Genomic DNA, 25,509 nt, shown 5'->3' with positions numbered 1-25,509 from the left:
GTATGTGTATATTTGCAGCCCTGATGTACGCCAGCATCTTCGGCAACGTGTCGGCCATCATCCAGAGGTTGTACTCGGGCACGGCTCGCTACCACGCCCAGATGTTACGTGTCAAGGAGTTCATTCGCTTCCATCAGATCCCCAACCCTCTGAGGCAGAGACTGGAGGAATACTTCCAGCACTCCTGGGCCTACACCAACGGCATTGACATGAACACGGTACGCAGAGCGGGAAGGCATCGTCGTCATGGCAACCATGACTCAACTTAACTAACCCTCACCCTTTTCTCTCTTGTCTGCTACACATCTGGACATCACCACCTGGCAGGAGGTGAGGATTTCTGTGCAAGTGGGTCACACACACCCTCACCCAATACACCCTCCCACTAAACACCCTCACCCAGTACACCCTCACCCTAAACACCCTCCCCCAATACACCCTCACCCAACACACACCCCCAATACACCCTCACCCAGTACACCCTCACCCAACACCCCCCCATACACCCTCACCCAATACACCCTCCCCAACACACCTCACCCAGTACACCCTCCCCCTAAACACCCTCACCCAATACACCGTCCCCAACACACCCTCCACCTAAACACCCTCCCAACACACTCTCCCCAACACACCCTCCCCAACACACCTTCTCCCAACACATCCTCCTCCAATACACCCTCTCCCAACACACCCTCCCCCAACACCACCAATATACCCTCACCCAATACACCCAATACACCCTCCCCCAACACACCCTCCACCTAAACACCCTCCCCCAACACAGCCTCTCCCTATACACCCTCCCCTAAATACCCTCCCCCTACACACCCTCCCCAATACACCCTCCACCTAAAATCCCTCCCAACACACCCTCCCCAACAAACCCTCTCCCTATACACCCTCCCCCTACACACCCTCCCCCAATACACCCTCCCCCAACACCACCAATACACCCTCACCCAATACACCCTCCCAACACACCCTCACCCAACACCACCAATACACCCTCACCCAATACACCCTCCACCTAAACACCCTCCCATCACACTCTCCCCAACACACCCTCCCCAACACACCTTCTCCCAACACATCCTCCCCCAATACACCCTCTCCCAACACACCCTCCCCCAACACCACCAATACACCCTCACCCAATACACCCAACACACCCTCCCCAACACACCCTCCACCTAAACACCCTCCCCCAACACACCCTCTCCCTATACACCCTCCCCTAAACACCCTCCCCCTACACACCTTCCCCCAACAAACCCTCTCCCTATACACCCTCCCCTAAACACCCTCCTCCTACACGCCCTCCCCCAACACCACCAATACACCCTCACCCAATACACCCTCCCAACACACCCTCACCCAACACACCCTCTCCCAACACCACCAATACACCCTCACCCAATACACCCTCCCCCAACACACCCTCCACCTAAACACCCTCCCCAACACACCCTCTCCCTATACACCCTCCCCTAAACACCCTCCCCCAATACACCCTACCTCCAATACACCCTCCCCCAACACCACACCCTCTCCCAACACATCCTCCCCCAATACACCCTCTCCCAACATACCCTCCCTCAACACACTCTCTCCCAACACACCCTTCCCCAACACACCCTCTCCCATCACACCCTACCCCAACACACCCTCTCCCAACACACCCTCCCCCAACACCACCAATACACCCTCCCCCCACACACCCACCCCCCAGACCCCCACCCCCCACACACCCTCCCCAACACACCCTCCTCCAACACACCCTCTCCCAACACACCCTCCCTCAACCAGTCAGTACTTCTAAATATACTGCCTCACTAAAATATACATGACATTTGACTACAAGTACATGAAGTGTGTAGTTCTCCTAAATATCTTCTTGTACTACCTCAGTAAAATATACAGTAAGTACTAGAAGTGTGTAGTACTCCTAAATATCTTCTTGTACTGCCTCAGTAAAATATACAGTAAGTACTACAAGTGTGTATTACTCCTAAATATCCTCTTGTACTGCCTCAGTAAAATATACAGTAAGTACTTGAAGTGTGTAGTACTCCTAAATATCTTCTTGTACTGCCTCACTAAAATATACAGTAAGTACTTGAAGTGTGTAGTATTCTTAAATATCTTCTCAGTAAAATACACAGAGTGTACTAGAAGTGTTTAGTATTCCTAAATATCTTCTCGGTAAAATACACAGTGCGTACTAGAAGTGTGTAGTACTCCTAAATATCTTCTCAGTAAAATACACAGTGCGTACTAGAAGTGTGTAGTACTCCTAAATATCTTCTCAGTAAAATACACAGTGCATACTAGAAGTGTGTAGTACTCCTAAATATATTCTCAGTAAAACACACAGTAAGTACTAGAAGTGTGTAGTACTCCTAAATATATTCTCGGTAAAATACACAGTGCATACTAGAAGTGTGTAGTACTCCTAAATATCTTCTCAGTAAAATACACAGTGCATACTAGAAGTGTGTAGTACTCTTAAATATCTTCTCAGTAAAATACAAAGTGCGTACTAGAAGTGTGTAGTACTCCTAAGTATCTTCTCAGTAAAATACACAGTACGTACTAGAAGTGTGTAGTACTCCTAAATATCTTCTCAGTAAAATACACAGTGCGTACTAGAAGTGTGTAGTACTTGAGTGCTGAACTGAGCTGTTGGCTCCGCCCCCTAGCAGGTGTGTAGAAGTGTGTAGTACTTGAGTGCTGGACTGAGCTGTTGGCTCCGCCCCCTAGCAGGTGTGTAGAAGTGTGTAGTACTTGAGTACTGGACTGAGCTGTTGGCTCCGCCCCCTGGCAGGTGTGTAGAAGTGTGTAGTACTTGAGTGCTGGACTGAGCTGTTGGCTCCGCCTCCTGGCAGGTGCTGAAGGGCTTCCCAGAGTGCCTGCAAGCTGACATCTGCCTGCACCTGAACAACAACCTGCTGCACAACTGCAAGGTGTTCCAAGGAGCCAGCAAAGGCTGCCTGAGAGCTCTGGCCATGCACTTCAAGACCACCCACGCTCCTCCTGGAGACACCCTGGTCCACTCTGGAGACGTCCTTACCGCCCTCTACTTCCTGTCCAGAGGATCCATAGAGATCCTCAAGGACGACATCGTGGTCGCCATCTTGGGTAAGTCTTCTTCTTCTTCTTCCTCTTAGTGATCAAAGTCTACAGTAATAGTTCACAGTTTGGGGGTGGTAATGGTTAGCTGTCTTTTGTTCAAAAGATAAAAGTAAAAAGGGGGTGGGGTAGCTGGGGGAGCTAGCATTCACAAGTTAGCATTCACAAGCCTGATGGCCTGTGGGTAGAAACTGTTTGTCAGTCTCGTAGTCCTGGATTTCAGGCTCCTGTATCGTCTGCCTGATGGTAGGAGGCTGAAGAGACTGTGTACTGTCCTTTATGATGTTGTGTGCTCTCCTGGTGGCCCTGGTAGAGTACATGTCCTGTAGTGAGGGTAAGGCTGCTCCTGATATGTACTGCGCAGTTTTAATCACTCGCTGGAGTGCCTTCCTGTCCTTAGCAGTGCAGTTTCCATACCAGGCCGTGATTGAGCTGGTAAGGACACTCTCAACCGTACTTCTATTGAAGTTGCTGAGAATTTTGGGTGGCATGCCAAATTTTCTCAGCCTTCTTAGGAAGTACAGTCGCTGCTGGGCTTTCTTTATTGTTTGTTGGGTGTTGTGATCCCAGGTGAGGTCCTCGCTGATGTGGGTCCCGAGGAATTTAAAGGTTTTCACCCTGTCCACCTCTGTCTCCCCTATGTACAGAGGTGTGTACTGTGCACTTCTTGTCCGTGGGTCAATAATCATCTCCTTGGTCTTGTCTGTGTTCAAGGAGAGATTATTATCCTGACACCAGGCCACCAGTTCCGCTACCTCCCTTCTGTACGCTGCCTCATCTCCCCCGGCGATCAGTCCGACGACCGTAGTATCATCTGCAAACTTGATGATACTGGTGTTGTTCTGGGAGGCCACACAGTCGTGTGTGAAGAGGGTGTACAACAGGGGGCTCAGCACGCAGCCTTGGGGGGTCCCTGTGCTGAGAACCTTTGTGCCGGATGTCTGGTTGCCGACTCTGACTGACTGGGGCCGGTTTGTGAGAAAGTTCAGCACCCAGTCACAGAGAGCCGGTGTCAGACCAACAGTGAGGAGTTTAGCAGTGAGTTTTTGTGGGATGACCGTGTTAAAAGCAGAGCTGTCGTCGATGAATAATAGCCTGGCATAGGTGTCCTTGCCCTCCAAGTGGGTGAGGGTGGTGTGTATGACGGTGTTGACTGCATCCTCAGTGGACCGGTTCTGCCGGTAGGCAAACTGTAGAGGGTCCAGTGTGTCTGGGATGGTCTTCTTGATGTGTGACATGACTATCCTCTTGAAGCACTTCATCACTATTGGGGTGAGTGCAACGGGGCGATAGTCATTCAGACAGGTCAGTGTTTTTCTTTGGCAGGGGCACGATGGTGGTGGTCTTGAAGCAGGTGGGCACAACAGCTTGTGCTAGTGACAAGTTGTATATGTCAGCCAGCTCTGATGAACACACCCTGAGGGCCCGGCCAGGGATGTTGTCTGGGCCAGCTGCCTTCCGTGGGTTTGTTCTCGTCAGAACTGTACGTACCTCTGCTGTTGTCACAGTGAGTGGTGGGTCGTGCGTGCGCTCCGTGGTCAGAACCCCTCTCTGTTGGTTGGTGTTGAGGACCTCGAAGCGGGCGTAGAATTCATTCAGCTCATCTGGCAGTGAGGGTTGGCTGTTTGAGACCCCCCTGCTCCCCTGCTTGTAGTCTGTGATGTGTTGCAGGCCTTGCCACAAGCGCCGGGAATTTTTGGTGGAGTAGAATCCTTCCAGCTTTAGTCTGTATTGTCCCTTAGCCTCGCTGATGGATCTACGCAGGTCATATCTGGCCTTCTTGTAGTCGTCAGCGTTGCCTAAAACAAATGTAGCTTGGACCGAACATCACAGTTAATCCAGGGTTTTTGGTTTGGGTATATCTTGTATTGTTTTGTGGGCACAATGTTTTCCACACATGTGCTGATGTAGCCAGTTACACTGGAAGCATATTCCTCTATGTCCACAGTACCGTCATCCCTCTGAGCAGCAGTTTTGAACATGTCCCAGTCTGTAGTCCCAAAGCAGTCCTGAAGCACTAGTTCGGTGTCTTCATTCCACACTTTAACAGTTTTACTCACTGGGGGGGCTTGCTTGAGGCGCTGTCTGTACGCTGGATATAGAAAAGCTGAGATGTGATCAGATAGTCCAAAGTGTGGTCTGGGTACAGCCTTGTAGGCTCCCCTTACGTTGCACTACATCTGGTCCAGAGTGTTTTTCTCCTTCGTAGGAAAGTTCACATACTGATGGTATTTCGGGAGGACACTCTTTAGGTTGCGGTGGATAAATCCCCAGCTACCATCGGGGGTGCGGTCTCTTGTTTACTGATGACGTCATGCAGCAGCTTCAGCGCTGTAGTGGAGTCCGCCCGTGGGGGGGTGTAAACAGACAGTATAAACACTGCACTGAACTCCCTTGGCAGGTAAACGGGTCTGCATTTCACCATCAAAAACTCAATGTTGTCCGAGCAGTGTCTTTCAACCACCTGTACGTCCGAGCACCAGCGGTTACTCACGTAAACACAGACGCCGCCGCCTCTCGCCTTTCTTGAAGCCGTTGTCCGGTCTCCACGGTAGACCGAGTGCGTTGCTAGCTGGATAGCAGAGTCTGGGATGTTGTCCGAAAGCCAGGTTTCCGTGAAAATAAAAGCACAGCATTCTCTCAGTTCACGCTGGGATGTAATCCTGGTTCTCAGCTCATCCAGCTTGTTGTCCAGCGAGCGCACGTTAGCTAACAGCAGGCTAGGTAGTGGTGGCCGTGTAGCTCTAGCCTTTAGCCTAGCATGTAGCCCCGCTCTCTTGCCCCGCCTAGCATGTAGCCCCGCCCTCTTGCTCCGCCGCCTTGTTGTTGTTTTGGTGTGGCTGTGGTTAGCTGGGTCTCGTCGTAGCAGAAAGTTGAAGTCCGTCAGACCATAAGTGATCTCATGGTGAGCTTTTCCCATGTCCAGAAGTGCATCTCTGTTATATTTCACTGTTGCGGACAAAAACTTTGCATTTAGGAAGCAAATTAGGACTATAATAAATAAAAAACGTAGTTGTTGTCGGGAGGATGACGCAAAGACGTCCTCCTCTTCTTCTTCTTCTTCCTTTTCTTCCTGTTCTTCTTCTTCTTCTTCCTCTTCTTCTTCTTCTATATGTAAACTTTATTTTGTGTTCGGTACGTTGGTTGGTGTTTCTCCTGACACGAGTGAATATCTGAAAAAAATGGTCAAAGAGCACCAGTAAATGTCTGAAAAAGATGGTCAAAGAGCAGGAGTTAATATCTGAAAAGGATGGTCAAGGAGCACCAGTAAATATCTGAAAAAGATGGTCAAAGAGCAGGAGTAAATATCTGAAAAAGGTGGTCAAAGAGCAGGAGTTAATATCTGAAAAGGATGGTCAAAGAGCACCAGTAAATATCTGAAAAAGATGGTCAAAGAGCAGGAGTAAATATCTGAAAAAAATGGTCAAAAAGCACCAGTAAATATCTGAAATAGATGGTCAAAAACAAGAGTAAATATCTGAAAAAGACGGTCAAAGAGCATGAGTAAATATCTGAAAAGGATGGTCAAAGAGCACCAGTAAATATCTGAAAAAGATGGTCAAAGAGCAGGAGTAAATATCTGAAAAAAATGGTCAAAAAGCACCAGTAAATATCTGAAATAGATGGTCAAAAACAAGAGTAAATATCTGAAAAAGACGGTCAAAGAGCATGAGTAAATATCTGTGAAAGATGGTCAAAGAACAAGACTAAATATCTGAAAAAGATGGTCAAAGAGCACCAGTAAATATATGAAAAAGATGGTCAAAGAGCACGAGTAAATGTCTTAAAAAGATGGTCAAAGAGCAAGAGTAAATATCTGAAAAAGACGGTCAAAGAGCACCAGTAAATATCTGAAAAAGATGGTCAAAGAGAAAGAGTAAATATCTGAAAAAGACGGTCAAAGAGCAGGAGTAAATATCTGAAAAAGATGGTCGAAAAGCAGGACTTGATATCTGAAAAAGATGGTCAAAGAGCACGAGTAAATGTCTGAAAAAGATGGTCAAAGGGCACGAGTAAATGTCTGAAAAAGACGGTCAAAGAGCACGAGTAAATGTCTGAAAAAGACGGTCAAAGAGCATGAGTAAATGTCTTAAAAAGATGGTCAAAGAGCACGAGTAAATGTCTGAAAAAGATGGTCAAAGAGCACGAGTAAATGTCTGAAAAATATTGTCAAAGAGCAGGAGTAAATGTCTGAAAAGATGGTCAAAGAGCACGAGTAAATGTCTTAAAAAGATGGTCAAAGAGCATGAGTAAATGTCTGAAAAAGATGGTCAAAGAGCATGAGTAAATGTCTGAAAAATATTGTCAAAGAGCAGGAGTAAATGTCTGAAAAGATGGTCAAAGAGCACGAGTAAATGTCTGAAAAAGATGGTCAAAGAGCATGAGTAAATGTCTGAAAAATATTGTCAAAGAGCAGGAGTAAATGTCTGAAAAGATGGTCAAAAAGCAGGACTTGATATCTGAAAAAGATGGTCAAAGAGCACGAGTAAATGTCTGAAAAAGATGGTCAAAGAGCAGGAGTAAAGATAGCTATAAATATACCATAAATAGTTATTGTATATTCAGTGTAATAAGATAAAGTCATTGTATAATTACGTGATAATAACAACATAAATAATTATTGTATATACCAATATTTTGGTACTCGTTTGTGTACTTGGTATCGTTACAGTGGATATATGTATAGATCCACCCATTTGTTTACATTGAGGAGCACTAGCTTGCTGTTAGCGGTGAGCTACTGTATCCTTCTACGGTGTGTAGTGAAGCATGTTTAGCTATTCCTCGTCCTCCAGTGATAACGATACTTGCAAGAAACTTTATTCGTCGCCATGGAGACCGGGGTTAGTCATTCAGAAGTAGCTAAAACACTGTGGAGGGACATTAGCTAGCTATGTTTTAAAGCACAATTACACAGCAGCGCTTCAGTGTTTATAGCTTCAACTTTATCGTAGTTTTGAAGACAAAATATGTTCATTCTCCCGCTTCTGTCTCCACACTGTTTCTGCTTGCCAGTGCTGCGTGTGTGTTGACTCACAGCCACCTCGGCTCATATCAGCAGCAAAGCCACCACAGCGCCATCATGTCCATGAAAACACTGTGTTCCACTTTTTGTCAAAGACACTATAGTACCTGTTTTAATTCATCAGTACTAGTATACTTTATTAGTACTAGCATACTTTATTAGTACTAGTATACTTTATTAGTACTAGTATACACTACTTTAAGTCTACTTCATGTTACTGTGAAATTATTATGCAGAATTATCAACTTTTTTTTTAGCGATTTATGAAGCCATTATCATGAGAATACATGACATTACCGACATGTACGATATGTGCACAGCCTCAATAAGTACAATCAGTGCAATAAGTGTGGAAGTACATAAAGTGCATTAATTACAATAAGTGCAATAAGTACAATAAGTGCAATAAGTGCATTAAGTGCAATAAGTAAAATACGTGCAATACGTACTTTAAGTGCAATAAGTACATTAAGTGCAATAGGTGTAATAAGTACAATAGGTACATTAAGTGCAATAAGTGCAATGAATACATTTAATACAATAAGTACACTAAGTGCAATAAGTGCAATGATTCCAATAAGTACTTTAAGTGCAATACGTGCATTAAGTGCAATAGGTGCAATACGTACAATAAGTACAATAATTAAAATAGGTACATCAAGAGCAATAAGTGCAATAAATACATTTAATACAATAAGTGCATTGAGTGCAATAATTGCAATAAATACAAGTGCAATAAATGCATTAATTGCATTAAGTACTTTAAGTGCAATAGGTGCAATACGTACAATAAGTACAATAGCTACATTAAGTGCAATTACTACATTTAGTACAATAAGAACAATAATTGCAATGAGTACAATAAGTACTTTAAGTGCAATATGTGCATTAAGTACATTAAGTACAATAGGTGCAATACGTACAATAAGTACAATATGTACATTAAGTGCAATAAACACATTCAGTACAATAAGTACAATATGTACATTAAGTGCAATAAATAATTCAGTACAATAAGTACAATTGCAATAATTGCAATAAGTACAATAAGTGCAATAATTGTAATAAGTACATTAAGGGCAATATGTACATTAAGTACATTAAGTGCAATAGGTGCAATAAGTACAATAAGTACAATAAATAAGTTTAGTACAATAAGTACAATAAGTGCAATAATTGCAATAAGTACAATATGTGCAATAATTGCAATAAGTACTTTAAGTGCAATATGTGCTTTAAATACATTAAGTGCAATAGGTGCAATACGTACAATAGGTACATTAAGTGCAATAAATACATTTAGTACAAAAAGTATAATAAGTGCATTAATTGCAATATGTACAATACGTGCAAAAGATGCATTAAGTGCAATAAGTGCAATAAGTGCAATAAGTACAATAAGTGCAATAAGTACAATAAGTGCAATAAGTGCAATAAGTGTAATAAGCGCAATAAGTGCAATAAGTCCAATAAGTGGAATAAGTGAAATAAGTGCAATAAGTGCAATAACTGTAATAAGTGCAATAAGTGTAATAAGTGCAATAAGTGCAATAAGTACAATAAAGTGTAATATAAATGTGTGTGTGTGTGTGTGTGTTCCCAACCAGGTAAAAACGACATCTTTGGAGAGATGATCCACTTGTTCGCCAAACCCGGCAAGTCCAACGCTGACGTGCGAGCCCTGAGTTACTGCGACCTGAGCACCATCCAGCGGGAGGACCTCCTGGAGGTGTTGGACATGTACCCTGAGTTTGCTGACTACTTCTTCGCCAACCTGGAGCTCACCTTCAACCTGAGAGACGAGTCTGCCAGGGTAAATACGGGGTGTTGTTGTCATGGCAACCATGATGTTTACCATGAACACACAACCACAACAAAAGTACATTTACAGAATAATAGAGTAATATTTGTGTCAATTCAAGTATTCTGACGAGTACGGTTGTACTAGTGTAGTACCACGATAGTAATGAATCATATTCGGTACAATACCGCCTCTAAAAAGTACCGGTTCTGTTTTTTAAATTATTTAACAGGCTTGACATCGCGTCGTCACGTCATGACATTGCTGGTTTTAGGAGCAGAGGAGCATGTTGGGCAGCGCACACACACAGAGTACTTACAAGCAGACACAGTGTGTAGACAGAAAAGGGAGAACGGACGCATTTTGGTGTAAATAGTAAAGATAAAGGTGAAGTTATAACACTGAAACACCCTCAGGAAGAGCTGCTTTAAGACATGGCTGGCTAGCTAGCGGCTAACGTCCATCCGCAGTGTTTTAGCTACTTCTAAATCTCTAATCCTGGCCTTAAAAGTATTGGTATCACTGGGGGATGACGAATAGCTAAACATGCTTCACTACACACCGTAGGAAGATACAAAATTTCACCGGCGTCACAATGTAAACAAATACCATGGGTGGATCTACACCTGACATCCACTGTAATGACACCAAGTACAGGAGCGTATCTAGTCAATACTACTATGATTACATCCATATTTTTTAGCGTCACAAAATCTTCTGTTTCTTCACACATTCAACGTGAAAAAAACATATTAAACGTGAAAAGAAAGACATTAAACGTGAAAAAGACATAGTAAACGTGAAAAAACACATTAAACATGAAAAAAACACATTAAACGTGAACAAACACATTAAACATGAAAAAAAAACACATTAAACATGAAAAACACATTAAATGTGAAGAAAACATATTAAACGTGAAAATAACACAAACGTGAAAAAAAACATATTAAATGTAAAGAAAACAAATAAAACTTGAAAAACATATTAAACGTGAAAAAAACATTAAACGTGAAAAGAAAGACATTAAACGTGAAAAGAAAGACATTAAACATAAAAAAGACATAGTAAACGTGAAAAAACACATTAAACCTGAAAAAAACACATTAAACGTGAACAAACACATTAAACATGAAAAAACCACATTAAACGTGAAAAACACATTAAATGTGAAGAAAGCATATTAAACGTGAAAATAACACAAACGTGAAAAAAAACATATTAAATGTAAAGAAAACAAATAAAACTTGAAAAACATATTAAACGTGAAAAAAACATATTAAACGTGAAAAGAAAGACATTAAACATGACAAAGACATAGTAAATGTGAAAAAACACATTAAACGTGAACAAACACATTAAACATGAAAAAACCACATTAAACGTGAAAAACACATTAAATGTGAAGAAAACATATTAAACGTGAAAATAACACAAACGTGAAAAAAAACATATTAAATGTAAAGAAAACAAATAAAACTTGAAAAACATATTAAACGTGAAAAAAAACATATTAAACGTGAAAAGAAAGACATTATCAATCAATCAATCAATCAATGTTTATTTATATAGCCCTAAATCACAAGTGTCTCAAAGGGCTGTACAAGCCACAACGACATCCTCGGTACAGAGCCCACATACGGGCAAGGAAAAACTCACCCCAGTGGGACGTCGGTGAATGACTATGAGAAACCTTGGAGAGGACCGCATATGTGGGTAACCCCCCCCCTCTAGGGGAGACCGAAAGCAACGGATGTCGAGTGGGTCTGACATAATATTGTGAAAGTCCAGTCCACAGTGGATCCAACACATCAGCGGGAGTCCAGTCCACAGCGGGGCCAACAGGAAACCATCCCGAGCGGAGACGGGTCAGCAGCGCAGAGATGTCCCCAACCGATGCACAGGCTAGTGGTCCACCCGGGGTCCCGGCTCTGGACAGCCAGCACTTCATCCATGGCCACCGGACCTATGCAACTCCCCCTCGCAAGGGACAGGGGAGAAGAGGAGAGAAGAAAAGAAACGGCAGATCAACTGGTCTAAAAAAGGGGGGGTCTATTTAAAGGCTAGATTATACAAATGAGTTTTAAGATGGGACTTAAATGCTTCTACTGAGGTAGCATCTCTAACTGTTACCGGGAGGGCATTCCAGAGTACTGGAGCCCGAATAGAAAACGCTCTATAGCCCGCAGACTTTTTTTTGGCTCTGGGAATCACTAATAAGCCGGAGTTCTTTGAACGCAGATTTCTTGTCGGGACATATGGTACAATACAATCGGCGAGATAGGCTGGAGCTAAACCGTGTAATATTTTATACGTAAGTAGTAAAACCTTAAAGTCGCATCTTAAGTGCACAGGAAGCCAGTGCAAGTGAGCCAGTATAGGCGTAATATGATCAAACTTTCTTGTTTTTGTCAAAAGCCTTGCAGCCGCATTTTGTACCAACTGTAATCTTTTAATGCTAGACATAGGGAGGCCCGAAAATAATACGTTACAGTAATCGAGACGAGACGTAACGAACGCATGAATAATGATCTCAGCGTCGCTAGTGGACAAGATGGAACGAATTTTAGCGATATTACGGAGATGAAAGAAGGCCGTTTTAGTAACACTCTTAATGTGTGACTCAAACGAGAGAGTTGGGTCGAAGATAATACCCAGATTCTTTACCGAGTCTCCTTGTTTAATTGTTTGGTTGTCAAATGTTAAGATGGTATTATTAAATAGATGTCGGTGTTGAGCAGGACCGATAATCAGCATTTCCGTTTTCTTAGCGTTGAGTTGCAAAAAGTTAGCGGACATCCATTGTTTAATTTCATTAAGACACGCCTCCAGCTGACTACAGTCCGGCGTGTTGGTCAGCTTTAGGGGCATGTAGAGTTGGGTGTCATCAGCATAACAGTGAAAGCTAACACCGTACTTGCGTATGATGTCACCCAGCGGCAGCATGTAAATACTAAAGAGTGCAGGGCCAAGAACCGAACCCTGGGGAACTCCGCACGTTACCTTGACATAGTCCGAGGTCACATTGTTATGGGAGACGCACTGCATCCTGTCAGTAAGATAAGAGTTAAACCAAGACAAGGCTAAGTCTGACATACCAATACGTGTTTTGATACGCTCTAATAAAATATTATGATCGACGGTATCGAAAGCGGCGCTAAGATCAAGAAGCAGCAACATAGATGACGCATCAGAATCCATCGTTAGCAATAGATCATTAGTCATTTTTGCGAGGGCTGTCTCCGTAGAGTGATTTGCCCTGAAACCGGATTGAAAAGGTTCACAGAGATTGTTAGTCACTAAGTGTTCATTTAGCTGCTGTGCAACAATTTTTTCGAGAATTTTGGAAATAAACGGAAGGTGGGAGACCGGTCGGTAGTTTACCATGAGGTCAGGATCGAGGTTAGGTCTTTTGAGCAGAGGATGAATAACCGCTTTTTTGAATGCTAGGGGAACAGTGCCGGAGGAAAGTGATAAGTTTATAATATTTAACACTGATGGACCTAATAATACAAACAGTTCCTTGATAAGTTTCCCAGGAAGTGGGTCAAGTAAACATGTTGTTTGTTTTATCCCACTTACACGCTGTAATAATTCCTCTAATGTTATTTCATCAAAAATAGAGAGACTATTTTGGAGGGCAGTGTCCGTCGTATATACAGTCGTATTTGTGTTAATAGAACCCAGTTGTAGCTGGGATGCGTTGTCTTTAATCTCTTTTCTAATGAGTTCAATTTTCTTATTAAAGAAATTCATAAAATCATCTGCCGAGTGGGTGGAGCTACTGGGAGGAGTCCCTTGTTGGGTTAGCGATGCTACTGTACTAAACAGAAATTTAGGATCGTTTTTGTTGAGGCGGATGAGATTTGAGTAGTATTTAGCTTTAGCTAAGGTAAGCATGCGTTTATAAGTTATTAAACTATCACTCCATGCTTGATGGAAAACCTCAAGTTTAGTCGCGCGCCATTTGCGTTCCAGTTTTCTACATGATAATTTATGAGCTCTAATTTCTTCTGTAAACCATGGGGTGCGCCTTTTAGGGGCCCTTTTTTGCTTTAGCGGTGCTATACTATCAATAATTTCGCGCAAGGCATCGTCAAAGTTGTTAGTGAGTTTATCAATAGAGCCGACATAATTTGGGAATGGTGCTATTACCGAAGGCAGTAGGTCAGCAAGAGTCATCGTTGTGGCAGCATTAATGTTGCGGCCGCTATAGCAGTTATTATTATTATTAGCTTGTTGACAAAGAGTCAAAACTTCAAATTTTATAAGGTAATGATCGGACATTACTTTAGTATATGGAAGTATCATAACTTTGGAGGTGGTGACACCCCTGACAAGCACTAGATCTATTGTATTACCGTTGCGATGCGTGGGTTCATGTATTATTTGTGTAAGACCACAGCTATCAATTATGGTTTGGAGCGCCACGCACTGAGGGTCCGATGGGGTATTCATATGGATATTAAAGTCCCCCATTATGATTATATTGTCGGCGTGCGTCACTAGATCAGCAACGAACTCTGAGAATTCACTGATAAAGTCCGAATAGGGCCCAGGGGGGCGGTAGATAACAGCCAGGTCGAGAGGTAGCGGTGTGACAGACCTCATAGTAAGCACCTCAAACGATTTATATTTATTATTTAGGTTAGGGGTAAGGTTGAAATTTTCATTGTATATTAGTGCGACACCCCCTCCCCTTTTAAGAGGGCGGGCAACATGCGCATTTGTATAGTTAGGAGGAGATGCCTCATTGAGCGCAAAAAAATCGTCCGGTTTGAGCCAGGTTTCGCTAAGACCAATGACGTTAAGATTGTTGTCTCTAATGACCTCATTAACCAATAACGCCTTGGGAGACAATGATCTTATGTTTAAAAAGCCCATATTATAGGTATTGGGCTGTTTTGACGAGTTTTTGTTAAGATTATCCGTAGTGGCAATATTAACAATGTTGCGTTTATTATGCGTAGTGCACTTTAAATAGTTTCGACCATATCTAGGAATTGATATGACGGGAATTTTCCGATTGTTTGCTTGGTGCTGCAATAGACTGGACATATCATAATTTGCCACCTCAGTAGAATGCATGTCCACCTCTGACACAGACACAACAGAAAAAACATTATGTGAATTGTGTATTATTCTAAGAGAATTGCTATGCGTACATGGATTATCCAGCCTGGCGCTGGCTAGTTCTAGCTTAACTGACTCCTCACCCGGACTAACAGACATTAAACATGACAAAGACATAGTAAACGTGAAAAAACACATTAAACGTGAACAAACACATTAAACATGAAAAAAACACATTAAACGTGAAAAACACATTAAATGTGAAGAAAACATATTAAACGTGAAAATAACACAAACGTAAAAAAAAACATATTAAATGTAAAGAAAACAAATAAAACTTGAAAAACATATTAAACGTGAAAAAAACATATTAAACGTGAAAAGAAAGACATTAAACGTGAAAAAGACATAGTAAACGTGAAAAAACACATTAAACATGAAAAAAACCACATTAAACGTGAAAAACACATTAAATGTGAAGGAAACATATTGAACGTGAAAATAACACAAACGTGAAAAAAAAACATTAAATGTAAAGAAAACAAATAAAACTTGAAAAACATATTAAAGGGGAAAAAAACATATTAAACGTGAAAAGAAAGACATTAAACGTGAAAAAGACATAGTAAACGTGAAAAAACACATTAAACGCGAAAAAAACACATTAAACATGAAAAAAACACATTAAACGTGAAAAAACATGTTAAACGTGAAAAACACATTATACGTGAAAAAACACATTAAACGCGAAAAAAACATTAAACGTGTATAAAACACATTAAACATGAAAAAATATATTAAATGTGAAAAGAAAGACATTAAACGTGAAAAAGACTTAGTAAACGTGAAAAAACACATTAAACGTGAAAAAAACAAATTAAACATGAAAAAACACATTAAACGTGAAAAACACATTAAACGTGAAAAAAACATATTAAATGTGTAAAAAAAACACATTAAACGTGAAAAAATATATTAAACGTGAAAAAAACACATTAACATAAAAAACATTAAACGTGAAAAAAACACATTTATCGTGCAAAAAAACACATTAAACATGAAAAAACACATTAAACGTGAACAAACACATTAAACGTGACAAAAACACATTAAACGTGAAAAACACATTAAACGTGAAAAAAACACATTCAACGTAAAAAAAACATATTAAACATGAAAAAAACATAAACGTGAAAAAAACATATTAAATGTAAAGAAAACAAATTAAACTTGAAAAACACATTAAACGTGAAAAAAACATATTAAATGTGAAAAAAACATTAAACGTGAAAAGAAAGACATTAAACGTGAAAAAGACATGGTAAACATGAAAAAACACATTAAACGAGAAAAAAACACATTAAACATGAAAAAAACACATCAAACGTGAAAAGAAAGACCTTAAACGTGAAAAGGACATGGTAAACATGAAAAAACACATTAAACGAGAAAAAAACACATTACACATGAAAAAACACATTAAACGTGAAAAAAACATTAAACGTGTAAAAAAACACATTAAACGTGAAAAAATATATTAAACGTGAAAAGAAAGACATTAAACGTGAAAAAGACATAGTAAACGTGAAAAAACACATTAAACGTGAAAAAAACAAATTAAACATGAAAAAAACACATTAAATGTGAAAAAACACATTAAACGTGAAAAACCCATTAAACGTGAAAAAACACCTTAAACGTGAAAAAAACATATTAAATGTGTAAAAAAAACACATTAAACGTGAAAAAATATATTAAACGTGAAAAAAACACATTAACATAAAAAACATTAAACGTGAAAAAAACACATTTATCGTGCAAAAAAACACATTGGACATTAAAAAAACATATCAAATGTGGGAAAAAAATACATTTATGGATCTACACCTGACATCCACTGTGATGATACCAAGTACAAGAGCGTATCTAGTCGATACTACTATGATTACATCGATATTTTTTATCATCACAAAATCTTTTTTTCCTTTTTTGAAAATTCATATTATGTTTATAAAGTCAGTAAATATGTCCCTGGACACATGAGGACTTTGAATATGACCAATGTATGATCCTGTAACTACTTGGTATCGGATCGACACCTAAATGTGTGGTATCATCCAAAACTAATGTGTGGTATCAAAGAAGAGAAGAATAAGTGATTATTTCATTTGAACAGAAGTGTAGATAGAACATGTTAAAACAGAAAACAGCGTGACACCTACCCTTTACATCAGTATTTCTTAACCATATTATTATTGGTTTATTAGGTATTATATTTTATTGTATGATCCTGCAACTACTTGGTATCGCATCGATACCTACATTTGTGGAAGATCACAGCGATGCTATGTTCCGCAGCCTTCCAGTCCTCAGGGCTGTGACTCGGACGGCGAGGGCACTCGGAGCATGAAAAGAAGAATCTCCTTCACGCCAGAAAGTAAGTGGAAGAATCCCCAGGAATAGTTGATCTTCAGTGGCTGACGGGTGTTGTTGCTGCCCCCTAGTGGACGACCATGACGTCAGCACACACTTGGAAAGGGACTCAAACCTGTGCCTGAAAGTCCGAGGTCCCTCCACGCCGAGCACCCCGGTGCTGGACTCCAACCTTCTCGGACACAGCGAGACCACGGACAACTTGAGGAGAAGTCCATCTTTCCAAGGTACTTTGACCCAAAATACAACATTTGAATCGGTCATTTGCTCGCATTTGGATCATGCTAGTAATGGTATTTGTTGATTAATCCAGAAGGGGTCAAAGTCGTTTTCACTAAGGGCCACATCGCAGTTATGTTTGGCCCCAAAGGGCCACTTCTAACAGTGAATACTATTATTACACCATGTTTTAATGAATTTTACTAGTATATTTAAAAAAAATGTAAATGTAAAAACAATATGGTAAAAAAAAAACATATTAAAGGTGAAAGAAAACACAATAAACATGAGAAAAAACACATTAAACGTAAAAAAAAACATTAAACGTAAAAAAAAAACAGATGTGAAAAAAACACATTAAGCTAAGTGTGATAAATCACATTAAACGTGAAAAAAAACATTAAATGTGAAAAAAACACATTAAACACAAAAACATTAAACGTGAGAAAAAAAACATTAAACGTGGAAAAAACACATTAAACGTGAAAAAAACACATTTAACATGAAAAAAACACACTAAATGTGAAAAAACACATTAAACATGAAAAAAATACAAAACGTGAAAAAACACATTAAACATGAAAAACAGATTAAACGTGAAAAAAACACATTAAACGTGAAAAAAACACATTAAACGTGAAAAAAACACATTAAACAGGAAAAAACACATTAAACATGAAAAAACACATTATACCTGAAACACATGAAACGTGAAAAAACACATTTAACGTGAAAAAACCACATTAAACATAAAAAACATTGAACGTGAAAAAACTATATTAAACGTGAAAAAGCTATATTAAACGTGAAAAAACTATATTAAACGTGAAAAAAACACATTATACATGAAAAACACATTTATCATGCAAAAAAACACATTAAACATTAAAAAAAACATATTAAATGTGGAAAAAAACACATTTAATGTGAAAAAATCTATTAAACCCGAAAAAAACATTAATCGTGAAAAAAAACACATTAAATGTGGAAAAAACACATTAAACATGAAAAAAACTTATTAAACGTGAAAAAACACATTAAATGTGAAAAAAAACATATTAAACGTGAAAAAAACATATTCAACTTGAAAAACATAAAAAATATATTAAACTTGAAAAAAACATATTAAACTTGGAAAAAAAACATAAACGTGAAAAAAACACATTTATCGTGCAAAAAACACAAACATAAAAAAAAAACATTAAAGGTAAAAAAAAACATTGAATGTAAAAAAAGTGAAAAGACACATTAATCGTGGAAAAAAACACATTAAACGTGAAAATAACACGTTAGTTTAAAAAAACATTGAATGTAAAAAACAACACATTAACCGTGAAAAAAAACATATTAAAAGTGCAAAAAACGCATTATACATGAAAAAACCTATTAAACGTGAAAAAAAACAATAAAAACGTGAAAAAAACATTAAATGTGAAAAAAAAACATGCTAAATGTGAAAAAAACACATTAAATGATAAATGGGTTATACTTGTATAGCGCTTTTCTACCTTCAAGGTACTCAAAGCGCTTTGACACTATTTCCACATTCACCCATTCACACACACATTCACACACTGATGGAGGGAGCGGCCATGCAAGGCGCTAACCAGCAGCCATCAGGAGCAAGGGTGAAGTGTCTTGCCCAAGGACACAACGGACGTGACTAGGATGGTTTAAACATGAAAAAAACATATTATACGTGAAAAATACATATTAAACGTGAAAAACACATTAAACTTGAAAAAAACATATTAAACGTGAAAAACACATTTATCATGCAAAATAACACATTTATCAAGCAAAAAAACACATTAAACATTAAAAAAAACATATTAAATGTGGAAAAAAACACATTTAATGTGAAAAAAATCAATTAAACCTGAAAAAAACATTAATCGTGGAAAAAAACGCATTAAACATGAAAAAAAAACATGAAATGTGGAAAAAACACATTAAACATGAAAAAAACATATTAAACGTGAAAAAACACATTAAATGTGAAAAAAACATATTAAACGTGAAAAAAACATATTAAACTTATAAAACATAAAAAATATATTAAACTTGAAAAAAACATATTAAAATTGGAAAAAAACACATAAACATGAAAAAAACACATTTATTGTGCAAAAAACACATTAAACATTAAAAACATTAAATGTAAAAAAAAAACATTGAATGTGAAAAAATCTATTAAAGGCGAAAAGACACATTAATCGTGGAAAAAAACACATTAAACATGAAAAAAACATTAAATGTGTGGAAAAAAACACATTAAACGTGAAAAAACGTATTAAACGTGAAAAAAACACGTTAGTTTAAAAAAATATATTAAATGTGAAAACAACACATTAACCGTGAAAAAAAACATATTAAAAGTGCAAAAAACGCATTAAACATGAAAAAACCTATTAAACGTGAAAAAAAACAATAAATGTGAAAAAAAACATGTTAAATGTGAAAAAAACACATTAAACATGAAAAAAACATATATGTGAAAAATACATATTAAACGTGAAAAACACATTAAACTTGAAAAAAAACATATTAAACGTGAAAAACACATTAAATGTGAAGAAAACATATTAAATTTGAAAAAAAACATAATAAACGTGAAAAAACTAATTAAACTGGAAAAAACACATTAAACGTGTAAAAAACACGTTAAACGTGTAAAAAACACATTAAACGTGTAAAAAACACATTAAATGTGAAAAAAAACACATTAAATGTGAAACAAACACATTAAACATGAAAAACACATTCAATGTGAAAAAAACACATTAAACATGAAAAAAACACTTTAAACGTGAAGCAAACACATTAAACATGAAAAAACACATTAAACGTGAAAAAAACATTTAAACGTGTAAAAAAGACATTAAACGTGAAAAAATATATATTAAACGGGCAAAAAAACACATTAAGCATAAAAAAGCACATTCAATGTGAAAAAAAACATATTAATCGTGTAAAAAACACATTAAACGTGAAAAACACATTCAACATGAAAGAAACACATTAAACGTGAAAAAACACATTATACGTTAAACAAACACATTAAACATGAAAAACACATTAAACGTGAAAAAAAACATATTAAACGTGTAAAAAACACATTATACTTGAAAAAATATATTAAACGTGCAAAGAAACACATTAAGCATAAAAAAGCACATCAAATGTGAAAAAAAACATTTAAACGTGTAAAAACACATTAAACGTGAAAAAATATATTCAATGTTCAAAAAACACATTAAACATAAAACAACATATTAAACGTGCAAAAAACACATTGAATGTGAAAAAACCCATTAAACGTGTAAAAAACACATTAAACGTGGGGAAAAAAACGTATTATACATGAAAAAAACACAAACGTGAAACAAACACATTAAACATGAAAAAACACATTAAATGTGAAAAAAATATATTAAACGTGCAAAAAAACACATTAAACATAAAAAAAACATTAAATGTGAAAAAACATATCAAACGTGTAAAAAACACATTAAACGTGCAAAAAAACACATTATACTTGAAAACATATTAAATGTGCAAAAAACACATTAAACATAAAAAAAACATTAAATGTGAAAAAAAACATATTAAACGTGAAAAAAACACATTGACGTGAAAAAACTATATTAAACGTGTAAAAAACACATTAAACGTGCAAAAAAACATTTGCCTGAGTAGCTGGAAAGGACAAAAAAAACATTTTTTAATGAAGTACACTTTTTGTTGTAAATTAAAAAAAAGTATATATTGTTACATATGGAAATATAGAAATAAATAAAACATGTTTTATTATTGTTGATTATTCTAAAATGTTGTGCTAGTAGCTAAGGCTACTAGTTAGCGACCCTCCTGTTAGCGGAGCCTCGCTATGCAGCAACAACATTTCCAAAATTCTCACACTCCTGCTTCGCTTTTAATGATTACTAATGGAGTGTGGTCCCGGACCCCTGCGTAGTGGAAAGTTTGAGAACCCCTGATGTAGACCACCAGGGGGTGTGGACAAAAACCCTGGAACATGATTGGAGTGACGCCGTTTTGGTTTTCACACCATCCAGTTTCCATGGCAACCGTACTGGCTTTTGAAAAGCGAGCACTTTTTTAAAACAATGTAAGAGAAGGAGGTGGTGTGCCGGGTGTTGTTGATAGGATGGATGAAAGGCTGCCAAGGTCACGGGAGGACGTGTGTCCAGGAGAAAGCCACTCCTGCTCCCTGCTATCTTTACAGCAGGACTAATCAAAGGAGCAGACATCCATTAGGGTCCTGACACACGTAATGGGAGAGTGTCCAGCTGAGATAACCACTAATTGTGCGTGGACAAAAGTCCTGATAGATGGCAGCGGAGAAGGTCCACTCAGCAGCGCTGAGAGATTAATGACGCCCCGTTTAATGAGCGCCTCTTTTCTCTGCCGGTGGGTCGCACGTGCGACGTAAAGAATGCGACTGCTGACTCCGCAGATCTGTGCTGTGACAAATGGGCGTGCAAGAAGCCCGCCCACCACCTGGAGGAGGCGGCCATCTTGCAGGACCTGAGAGAAGACGAGCGCTCCGCCAGCGAGGTCACCTACGGGGAGGTGGAGCAGCGCCTGGCGCAGCTGCAGGACCACCTCAGCAGGTATGTGGGGCGTGGCCTCGGGTGTGTGGGGCGGGACCACGGGTATGTGGGGCGGGGCCACGGGCGTGTGGGGCGGGGCCATGGGCGTGTGGGGCGGGACCACAGGTATGTGGGGCGGGACCACGGGCGTGTGGGGCGTGACCACGGGTGTGTGGGGCGGGACCACGGGCATGTGGGGCAGGACCACGGGGCGTGTGGAGCGTGACCAGGGTTGTGTGGGGCGTGACCATGGGTGTGTGGGGCGTGACCACAGGTATTTGGGGCGTGACCACAGGCGTGACCACGGGCGTGTGGGGTGTGACCACGGGCATGTGGGGCGTGACCACGGGTGTGTGGGGTGTGACCACGGGTGTGTGGGCCGTGACCACGGGTGTGTGGGGCGTGACCACGGGGTTGTGTGGGGCGTGACTACGGGCGTGTGGGGCGTGACCACAGGCGTGTGGGGCGTGACCACAGGCGTGTGGGGCGTGACCACGGGTATGTAGGGCGTGACCACAGGCGTGAGGGGCGTGACCAAAGGTGTGTGGTGCGTTACCACGGGCGTGTGGGGCGGGACCACGGGTGTGCGGGGCGTAAATGTTACGACAGGTATGTGGGGCGTAAATTTTACGACAGGTATGTGGGGCGTAAACGTAACAACAGGTATGTGGGGCGTGACCACAAGTGTGTGGGGCGGGACCACGGGCGTGTGGAGCGTGACCACGGGCGTGTGGAGCGTGACCACGGGTATGTGGGGTGGGACCACGGGTGTGTGGGGTGGGACCACGGGCGTGTGGAGCGTGACCACGGGTATGTGGGGTGGGACCACGGGTGTGTGGGGTGGGACCACGGGCGTGTGGGGCGGGACCACGGGTATGTGGGGCGGGACCACGGGGCTTGTGGGGCGTGACCAGGGTTGTGTGGGGCATGACCACGGGTGTGTGGGGCGTGACCACTGGTATTTGGGGCGTGACCACAGGCGTGACCACAGGCGTGTGGGCCGTGACCACGGGTATGTGGGGCGTGACCACAGGCGTGAGGGGCGTGACCAGAGGTGTGTGGTGCGTGACCACGGGCGTGTGGGGCGTAAATGTTACGACAGGTATGTGGGGCGTAAATGTTACGACAGGTATGTGGGGCGTAAATGTTACGACAGGTATGTGGAGCGTAAATTTTAAGACAGGTATGTGGGGCGTAAACTTAACAACAGGTATGTGGGGCGTAAATTTTACGACAGGTATGTGGGGCGTAAATTTTAGGACAGGTATGTGGGGCGTACATTTTACGACAGGTATGTGGGGCGTAAACGTAACAACAGGTATGTGGGGCGTAAATTTTACGACAGGTATGTGGGGCGTAAATTTTACGACAGGTATGTGGGGCGTAAATTTTACGACAGGTATGTGGGGCGTGAATGTTACGACAGGTATGTGGGGCGTAAACGTAACAACAGGTATGTGGGGCGTGACCACAGGTGTGTGGGGCGGGACCACGGGTATGTGGGGTGGGACCACGGGTGTGTGGGGTGGGACCACGGGCGTGTGGGGCGGGACCACGGGTATGTGGGGCGGGACCACGGGGCTTGTGGGGCGTGACCAGGGTTGTGTGGGACGTAACCACGGGTGTGTGGGGCGTGACCACTGGTATTTGGGGCGTGACCACAGGCGTGACCACGGGCGTGTGGGGTGTGACCACGGGCATGTGGGGCGTGACCACGGGCGTGTGGGGCGTGACTACGGGGTTGTGTGGGGCATGACCACGTGCGTGTGGGGCGTGACCACAGGCGTGTGGGCCGTGACCACGGGTATGTGGGGCGTGACCGCAGGCGTGAGGGGCGTGACCAAAGGTGTTTGGGGTGTGACCACGGGTGTGTGGGGCGGGAGCACGGGTGTGTGGGGTGTGACCACGGGTGTGTGGGCCCTGACCATGGGTGTGTGGGCCGTGACCACGGGTATGTGGGGCGTGACCACAGGCGTGTGGGGCGTAAACATAACAGCTATGTGGGGCGTACATTTTACAACAGGTATGTGGGGCATAAATTTTACGACAGGTATGTGGGGCGTAAATTTTACGACAGGTATGTGGGGCGTAAATTTTACGACAGGTATGTGGGGCGTAAATTTTACGACAGGTATGTGGGGCGTAAATGTTACGACAGGTATGTGGGGCGTAAATGTTACGACAGGTATGTGGGGCGTAAATGTTATGACAGGTATGTGGGGCGTAAATGTTATGACAGGTATGTGGGGCGTAAATGTTACGACAGGTATGTGGGGCGTAAATGTTATGACAGGTATGTGGGGCGTAAATGTTATGACAGGTATGTGGGGCGTAAACGTAACAACAGGTATGTGGGGCGTAAATGTTATGACAGGTATGTGGGGCGTAAATGTTATGACAGGTATGTGGGGCGTAAACGTAACAACAGGTATGTGGGGCGTAAATGTTATGACAGGTACATGAATTATTACTGGATTTTGAAGAAGAAGAAGAATTATAGCGGGGTGAGAAAAGTAAATAACGACATTCGCCTCATTTGGCTTACCTCCGCAACCAAAGGGCTGTTCACGCTTGGAGCGATTGATGGAGTTTATTGTTCCCTAATGGGAACGTGGCGACATATTTCACTGCCTGTTTACTTTGGCTTTAGAAGCCAGCGTAGAAACATCCATCAGGTGACGACGCACTGACAAAAGCAGGGTGAGCATTACGGGTCATAAATCCGGTTTCACTCCACCGCTTTTCCCCACTTAACGACTCGCAGGCCGTTTAAATTCTGCACCTTTTCTGCTGCGCCTGCATTGTCCGGACACGCCCGGGGGGCTCGAGGGCTGATTGACAACATTTGGTTTCATGTTTCTCCCTAATTCATGTGGTCATAGTTACATTCATGGCGACTGTACTGCGGTGCACACGCATCTGCGGCGTCCTTAGCTTAACTTAATTTACCGACTGCAACGTCAATATTGGGCCTAATCCAGAGCAAAGAATACCGGGGGTCGGCAGAGGACTCGAGTGGCCCTATAACCAGAACTCATTGTTTACCAAAAAAGAAATAATCCAAACAGTGAAGAAATCCAAGAACTCTACAGATTGTCATGGAATAAATATAAAAAAAACCTTTTAAAAAAGTAATCCAAGAAGTTGCAGATAATTTACACCTGGGGTCTCAAACAAATTTTAGCTCGGGGGCCGCGAGGAGGAAATTACAA

The 25,509-nt window shown here is 41.0% G+C and overlaps 1 protein-coding gene across 1 annotated transcript in view; it reads left to right on the top strand.

Moving 5' to 3' along the window:
* Positions 1 to 25,509, top strand: part of LOC133664319 (potassium voltage-gated channel subfamily H member 7-like) — a 68,117-nt gene that overhangs the window by 28,376 nt on the left and 14,232 nt on the right. The window contains exons 6-11 of the mRNA XM_062068825.1: positions 19 to 219; positions 2,887 to 3,141; positions 9,766 to 9,971; positions 17,391 to 17,469; positions 17,537 to 17,692; positions 22,162 to 22,318. Of these exons, the coding sequence (XP_061924809.1) occupies positions 19 to 219; positions 2,887 to 3,141; positions 9,766 to 9,971; positions 17,391 to 17,469; positions 17,537 to 17,692; positions 22,162 to 22,318 (1,054 nt within the window). The remainder of the gene's footprint in view (positions 1 to 18; positions 220 to 2,886; positions 3,142 to 9,765; positions 9,972 to 17,390; positions 17,470 to 17,536; positions 17,693 to 22,161; positions 22,319 to 25,509) is intronic.

This window comes from Entelurus aequoreus, linkage group LG14 (assembly GCF_033978785.1).
Source record: "Entelurus aequoreus isolate RoL-2023_Sb linkage group LG14, RoL_Eaeq_v1.1, whole genome shotgun sequence".
Taxonomy (NCBI): Eukaryota; Metazoa; Chordata; class Actinopteri; order Syngnathiformes; family Syngnathidae; genus Entelurus; species Entelurus aequoreus.
This window is presented reverse-complemented; position numbering and strand designations above follow the sequence as displayed.